At 42.5% G+C, this 8,431-nt stretch overlaps 1 protein-coding gene across 1 annotated transcript in view; it reads right to left on the bottom strand.

The window, feature by feature from the left end:
* CPD (carboxypeptidase D) overlaps positions 1-7,842 on the bottom strand; it is a 72,620-nt gene extending 64,778 nt beyond the window's left edge. Inside the window, exons 1-2 of the mRNA XM_011232331.3 lie at positions 7,029-7,842; positions 976-1,223 (exon numbers count right to left, since the gene is read on the bottom strand). Coding sequence (XP_011230633.2) covers positions 976-1,223; positions 7,029-7,771 — 991 coding nt within the window. The 5' untranslated portion in view covers positions 7,772-7,842. The remainder of the gene's footprint in view (positions 1-975; positions 1,224-7,028) is intronic.
* Positions 7,843-8,431: the final 589 nt, after the last annotated feature.

Below are 8,431 nucleotides of genomic sequence, written 5' to 3' on the forward strand. Positions count from 1 at the left end.
ACGTGCCCTTATATAAAGGGAGAGAACTGTAGTCATCCCATTAACGAAGATGTCCACCACGGCCACGTGGCACATGCACTTTATGTGCATCCTGATGTGATGTGACGTAATCAATAGGAGTCTTATAAAATTGGAAAACTGGAAAATTTGACCAGGATCCAGAATATGGGATGTTCTGTAGGACAACTGGCCTGAACTCTTCAAAGGATTCACCATGATTAAGAAAAGAGAGTATTGATATGACGGTTCTACACTGGGGAAACCGCAAAAGCACAAGAGCCAAATGCAATGCTTGAACCTTGACTGGATCTGATCTGGAAGAAAAGGAGCTATAAAGGAAGTCTGAGGAATAATAAAGGAAATTTGAGTTATGCACAGAACGTAGGATGGTTGTACTGAATTACTGTTGATCTCTCAGTTACGATAATAGTATATGGTTGTACACAAAAATGTTCCTGTACTTGGAAAATACATGCTGAGGTACTTACAGGTGGAGTATTAAGGAATCTGCAGCCTACTTTTGGACGGTTTGGCAAAAGAGAACGTGTAGAGGGAAGGGACGGGAGAGGTGGCGCATTTAAGGTAAGGTAACAGTTGGTGAATTTAAATGAAGGGCATATAGGCCTCCACGTAGTCTTTTAATCGTACTGTGGGTTTGAAAATTTCAAAAAAAAAAAAAAGAGGATCTTTAAAAATTAGAATTTCTCCAAGTTTCCTCTTTTCCACTCAGAGTATTCATAAGAAAGCTAAATGAGAGGCACCGGGCTAGCTCAGTCAGTAGAGCATGTAACTCTTGAGCTCAGTGGGGGGGAGGGAGGGTCATGAGTTCGAGCCCTACACTGAGCACAGAGCTTACCTAATAAAAGGAAGGAAGAAAGGGAGGGAGGGGTGGGAGGAAGGGAGGAAGGAAGGAAGGAGGGAAGGAAAGCCAAATGAACAAAGGGGAAAACAGAGCAAATTCAGGGCTTTCCATACCTTCCACATCATACCAATGTGCGCCGTTTGTGATCCCATCTTTGAAAGTCTCGTCTTCCTCTCCTGGACAATGAGGGGCACCAGTTTTCATTATGGGATGGTTTGATGCATAGGCTTTTGCCAAGTATTTAAAGACTTCATCATCTGAGGTTTTGCTATAGATTCCAGTGGCCTTATGTTCTGGAGAGTCATCAAAAGGATAGCTTGCTACCACAGAGCCACCATGCAGATTTCCAGAAAGCACAAACCTTTGAAAATAACCAGAGCACATGTCACTAAAAAAAAGGCAAAGAAAATGCCATGTATTTAAAAATTCTACATCTTTCATAAATGAACTCAGATATCGCTTAGAGACCTAGAAGACAACACTATCAGCTACTGGGAGCAGAGCAACAGCAAAAGAAAAGGAAAGAAACCATCACCAGTTCAACAAATTTCAGGCCAACAGTTTTTGCAGTTTAGCCTCAAGTAACTTTACAGAATCTTCCCATCATTGAAAAAGTAGCCGAATAACAGTATACATTAACATTCCAGGAGACATCTTATTCAGAGAATTCAAATGTATGTGTTAGGTTGAACAATATGAACTTGCCAGTGTTCAGTCACTTTTTGACCTACAAAAGGAAAAATTTCATACAGTTCAACCTAATACATTTATTTCATAACATGTTAGCATTGTAGAAAACGTGGCTTGTATACATATTCGTTGAATACATGCGTTAGGTTAGTAACTTTCATGATTTTTTTATATGTACTATCCCACAATGCTTAAGGTAGGGAGTCTAACTGAAAACAGGATGTGCTTTGCCTGACTCCAGTTTCACAATATACTAAATACACATTTTCAAGAGAGAAGCCACAGTTGAGAAGACCGGGGGGTGGGGGGGAACCTGATACAGTGAGCTGCTTTCAGAGAAAAACAATAGAGCACAGAGATTAGTCCTTCAGTGCATCAGCACAGAAGCAGCTCTCCTTCTAAGCCCAAGGTTTCTGATTGGTCCATTGAAAAATAAACTGACATGGAGACAGGGCCGCTTCCATAAAAGAAACATTTTTTTTTAATGTTTTTACTTCTAAGTGAATCAATTTATAATTTGATGAAATTTATAGATACAGAAATACTGAAGAACTCCTTTTATGGTGAAAGCTAAAGGCAAAAACATTCTGAAGTCCTATTTATACATCTTTCCCTCATGGAACAGTTCAAACTATTACTGTGACTACAGATTAAACACTTTCCTCTTTGCACTCTAAATTGGATTTTATTGCTTTTGCGTTTTTTTTGGCCGAAATGAACTGACCTACAGAAATTCTAAAGGGGGTTATATATAACATTTCTTTCTATATGCTTCAAAGAAACTTAGACCTATTGTACATCTAATTTGAAAGGTTATTTTAAGTATGATCAGTTCACTTTTTGCCTGTGAAAATCACTTGTAACACAGTGAAAAGTGTGAAAAAAAGTGAAAATCACTTGTAACACAGAATCTGTTTATCAGAAGACAGAACTTAGCCAATAAAAACAGTGATTAAATACTAGAACAGACTATGAAAAGAGACTAGTTAAAAACTAATATATATAATTATAATTAGCAATCTTCCAGACAACGGAGAATGCCATTTGATGGAGCAGCAATAGCACGGGCTTTGGAGCCAGGCAAGTAAGAGCAAGAACATTCAATCTCCCAGAGCTGTCACTAAGTAATAAGTATGATGTCACCAGTAATAAATATGGTATCACTTAGTAATAAATATGATATCTCCAGTAATAAAATATGATCAGGAAGAAGTTACTGCCTTTAAGTTCACTGAACCCCAGTCTCTCTCTCATCTGTAAAATGGTGATTAATGTTACCTGCTTCCCAGGGTTGTTATAAGAATTAATACACGTACAACACCTTCCAGCACAAGAACTGCTTTATATCCTCTGCTCAACGGATGTCCACTCCTTTGGAGATGTCTAGCATCCTACTCAGGGAACCACTGCCTTCAGACTTTCATCCTATTCCCCACTACTAGTGCTAGCCCTTGGGAGACAGAATGGTACAGAAACAAACCCTAAGTATATATTCGAACATTCTAAGTCCACTCTACCCATCTGGCCCCCACTGCTAAGGCGTTATCAATCTACTTCTGATTTGTATGCCATAAGTAATTTAAGTACTTTTCTCTCCCCCTCTGATTTTGGGAAAGTTACAAGAAGGCTAGCCTAATTCAGATAATCCATTCAGCAACAAATTTTCTTAAGTTCAACTATGTGCCAAACGTTCTAGGCACTAAGGAATAGGTCAGGGAACAAACAAACAAAAATGCCCACAGGCACTCATATTCTAGTAAAATAAAATGGATAACTGCATATTCTAAATAAGTGAAGCATGCTACTTTAATTGCTTATTTTCAATTAAGACTTTAAAGTCCGAGATTCTCTACTAAATGCTGTTTTCACTCTGGCATTGCTTGCAACGCTTCTCAGAAATATTAAAATGGCCTAACCAAATACTTTTAGAACAAAATATTTGCAATCTACTTGAGTGATAAAATTCCAATTGTTAGATTTCCCTTACTTTACTTATGTAGTCTTAAAAGTATGAATGCCACTCTTATAAGGATTTCTAGAAAAAGTGATACCAATTACAGTAGCTAGAAGTTTAACGCTTTTAGTCTTTACCAAACCAACTTTGCATGTCAATCCGATTTTATTTGAAAGGTATTTTTTGGTTTCCATTCAAATCAATTTTTTTACATGTTCCTCATACTTGACTTCAGTAACATATATTATTCCCTTCACAAGATTTAAGCTGCCTGCTAAATACATTATATGGGGCACCTGGGTGGCTCAGTCATTAAGCATCTGGCTCAGGATGTGATCCCAGGGTCCTGGGATCGAGACCCACATCAGGCTCCTCCGCTGGGAGCCTGCTTCTTCCTCTCCAACTCCCCCTGCTTGTGTTCCCTCTCTCACTGGTTGTCAAATAAATAAAATCTTTTAAAAATTTTAAAAAATTAAAAAAATAAACATATTATAAATAAGAATCTATAGATATTAAAAAGTGAATCTCCAAGTTAACTCTCTTATGCTCTCCAGATAACCCAATAAATAACTTAAAAATTATGAGAACTGGAGGGGCTCCTGGATGGTTCAGTCGGTTAAGTGTCTGACTCTTGATTTCAGCTCCGGTCATGATCTCAAGGTCATGGGATTGAGTCCAGCTCAGTGCAGAGTCTGCTTGAGATTCTCTCTCACCCTCTCTCCCTCCCCTCCCGTGTTCTTCTCTCTCTCTAAAATATATTTTAAAATAAATAAATAAAAATACAAAATAAATAAAAATTATGAGAACTTGAGTCTGATAAACTAAATTCTAAAGATTCAGGAAACTACAGATACAACACAAGCCCCTCAATAGTAATTTGAACCCACCCCCAGCAATATGATAACGTTTTTCACCAACGTACCTTATATGCTAAACTCCTATTAAAGTCTAAGCAGATATATTTAACTAAAGAAGCCTAATGTGCCAAAAATGGGGGCCAAGCAAACTACAAAATCTTTATTTTCATGATGGGTTTAAAAACTTATATATTTTCCTAAGTATGTGTCAGTTATCAATAATACAGAAACACCCACTGGATGAAGTATAAAGTGAAACAAAGAAAATAAAATTCACTTTCCTAAACAGAAGGAAATAAGTCTTAAATTCTTACATACCCAAAATAGCAACAAAAATCTATTTCTAATATAGCTGGGTGAATAGCATATCTAGAAATTATTCAAATGATTTCAGAAAATACACTGAAAAAGGTAATTTTCCCATATAGACTAATGTGTTAGTCCATTTCCTATTTGTTGTTTTTTCCTATTCACAAAGCTGACTCTAGGGATCAATCTCAAACTGTGTGTATGCTTGTGCTTCTAATTTTATTCCCACATCAGTGTCCTTTGTTATTAATTTATCATTAAAGAATATACATTTTGAGTTAATTTGTGAAAACTGAGGATGGATGTACTTTTCACCCTATCTAGTCACCTACTTTCTCTTCTTCTTACAGTTACATGTTTGAAACGTGGTTGGTGACGATTGGGATAGTCCACGGACCCACGGAACAAAATGACTTCTGTGTAATGCCAACAAACACAGATTAACTTTTAAATTCATCACAAGCTCCTATCATTGAACTAACCGGCCCAAATCAAAACTTAAAATCATTAAATACTGTGATATGAAAAAGTTAACCAGAGATCAAATTTTTGGTTCCACATTTAAAGTTTAAGGCTTTTGGTAGAGCCTCAAGGTGACCTGCACCAAGGCAAAGCTCATTTTCATTTCTGGTCACCGCAGAACTAATACTGAAGAGAAAAATCTAGTCACTGCATTTATATCCCTGCAAGGGTCATGACAGGGCATTTTCATTTAAGCAATGCAAACAGTTCACTCTATATATCATCTCAGAAAAGCCTGGCCATCATAGCTTCTGACAGCAAGATATACATTAAAGTCATGTTTCTTAGGCAAATTTTCAGAGATCATGACATCGTTATCTTTACAAGAAAAAAAAAAATCTTCCCAGAATATGTATGTGAAATTAAATATCTACAAGGGACCTCAAAAGGAGGAGTAAAGTGAAAGGTGGTAGATAAAAAAAATCTAGAATTGTCATAATGCCTATGAATTTTCTAGGTCTGTTACATGCACTGAAATCTTGTAGAAGAGATGATCCCAAGTCTCACAGAGAAACTTCCCTGTTCATTATTACTTTTATTGTATCTGTCACTTAGAAATCTTCAAATCGAGATGGAAAGATTACTGCCTCACAAGCCTTATGAAAGACAAAAAAATGGGGATATGCTAGCAAAGCTGATGCTTGAAAAGGGAAGAAGTACATGGTCACTTCAGACATTATTCCATCTCTCTCTTCTTCTATTCCAGTTCTCTCTTTTATTCCTCCCCTCCTCCTTTTTGCTGAAAATCCTACTCATCTCTCGAGATGCAGTTCAAGTTCTACCTCTTCCACAGAGATGATCCATATTATTGCAGCCCACACACGCATTTTGCCAGTAGGAACAATTCCTGTAAAGTTTAACTGGGTGCATAAACACACCTCACAGATATTTATATTCTCTTGTTATACATCGATTTCTTGAGGTCCTATTGCATTTAATTTTTTACATCCCACATAGTGCTTAGTAACAACTTACGGTGTGTATTAAATGTTATAATTAGCCATTTAGCCCTGGCCCACTAATAAAGTGCCCAAATGGTATCAGAAACCTTTCTGAGAATCTAAAATGAAGCAGTTGACAGATGAAAGTACCAGCTCTGTGCAACTTCTCCAGCCATAGCCATATGCTCCCTAGCTGAGTCAGAAGTAAAGACTGGAAGAGAACCAGTTTCTGTCAAGTAACCAAGACCCAGGGACTGTCATTTATCATTAACGGGTTACAGCCTCCCGCTGCAGCTGTTAAGAGCATGGACAAAGAGTCAGATTGCCTGCATTTAAGTCCCAGCTACACTCCCTACTATGTAAATTATTTAACCATCTGACCCTCAATTTCCCCTATATGCAAAACAGGGATATTAATGATGTCTGTTTCATGAGGTTGTGGCCAACATAAAGTGAGATCATGCAGTCCAGGGAAAGAGCTTACTTAGCACAGTGCCTACAGGAATAATAGCAATATTGACAGCTTATCTATAAAATGAGTGAGCTGACCTAAGTTATCCTTAAGTTCTCTTCTATTGCTCATATTCCATGGTCCTGTGACAATAGGGACCAGAATGTCGGAAAGAAGTCTCGCTTCTAGCCAAACAGCTCTCTGCAATCCGTTGAACAAATGACAGCCTCTAGGCAGCGCTTCTTGGACTATTAGCGGGACAAGAGACTAAGCGGCCTGGGCCCTGTCCGGGTAACGGGATGTCGCCTTCCACCTTCACTACCCCCGTCCCTCAGGCCTGCAAGCAAACACTGTTTGAATGCCTAGTGAGTGCCCTACCCTGCCTCTGCCAGCTCACAGGGACAAGCGAGTTNGGGGGGGGGGGGGGCTTTACAACACTCACTTGTTCCTGCGGATCCAGTCCATGAGGGCGCGCACCTCGGGCACTTCGTCCAGGGCTGGGGGCTCGCCGGTGCTGAACTGATCCGGGAAGCTGCGGTTGAGATCACGGCCGCGGCTGTTGTCGCGACCGCTGGCCCCGGGAGGGCCACTATCGCTGAGGCCGCAGTCGCCCTCCCTGGCGCGCTCAAAGCCGTCGGGGTTGAGGCTAGGCAGCACGTACACGTCGGTGGTGTCGAGCAAGCGGACGATGCGCGGATCCCCGCGACGGTAGCCAGCAGCCAGCTCGCGGGCTAGATAGATCAGCACCTGGCGCGACACGGTCTCGTCGCCGTGCATGTTGCCCACTAGCTTCACCTGCGGTCGGCCGGGCAGCAGCGGCCCCGCCGCGTCGGGCCCGGAGTCGCCGTCAGGAGGCGGCGGCCCCAGGCCGGCCGTAAGGCGCAGCACCCACAGCGGCCGACCCTCCACCGAGCTGCCGATGCTGAAGAGGCGGGCCAGGCCCGGGGGCCCCGCGGCCGCCGCCTCCCTCAGCGCCGAGCCCAGCTCCTCTTCGTGGTAGTAGCGATTGAACTGGCCCTCGTCCGCCTCGGCGCCTGCGCTCGTCGTCGTTGTCGTCGCCTCCGCCTTCTTGATGTGCGCTGCCCGGGCCGGGTTCCACAGCAGCAGCAGCAGCAGCAGCAAGCACAGTAGAAGCGGGAGGCGCCCCGGCCGCCAGGGCGGCCGCGCGTCCGAGCCACTCGCCATCTTCCAGCAGCGCCGCTAACCCCGGCTCCGCTCCCGCGGCTCCGCGCTCGGGGAGGCGGGGGCCCGCCGGATCCTCTCCGCGCCTAGCAACCCCCCTCCCGCCCTCCGGCCGCAGCCAATCGTAAACGGGTCTCCTGTGGCGTCACGCAGGGGGCGGGGCTTTCCTTAAAGAAGCAGCTCCCTCTGGGCGTGCCTCCCTCCTGTCCCGGACGAGTTTAGTCGCTCTCTTCCTTCCTTCCGTAGGGTCCCTCTCTCTCTCTTTCCCTCCTCCCCGTTTCCTCTTTTGCGTTTGCTCCGCTTTTCCTCTACTCACCCAATCTCTCCTTTATGGCCTACCCATTAAATTCTCACCCACTTTTCTCTAAGTACTTACTAGCTCCCTTCCCATCTTTGTTGCAGCTTTTCCCCGCTGCGCTTTAACGCTTAGAACCGAGAATCAAAAGAATCAAAAGGTTCCAAAGAATCAAAGAACTCCAATAAAATAAAATAAAAAAATCAAAAGGTTTTAAAGAATCTACCTTGAAAGAGCCAAAGGACGCCTTAGCCCTTTTCACCCTGCGCCCTTTCCTCTGGAGCCGCCCTGCCTTGGCTTGAGCTCAGCGCCCTGCAAGCCACTGACGACAGTGGGACACTGGGACACTTGAATCTCACCTCACACGG

This window comes from Ailuropoda melanoleuca, chromosome 13, assembly GCF_002007445.2.
Source record: "Ailuropoda melanoleuca isolate Jingjing chromosome 13, ASM200744v2, whole genome shotgun sequence".
In the NCBI taxonomy this organism is placed as follows: Eukaryota; Metazoa; Chordata; class Mammalia; order Carnivora; family Ursidae; genus Ailuropoda; species Ailuropoda melanoleuca.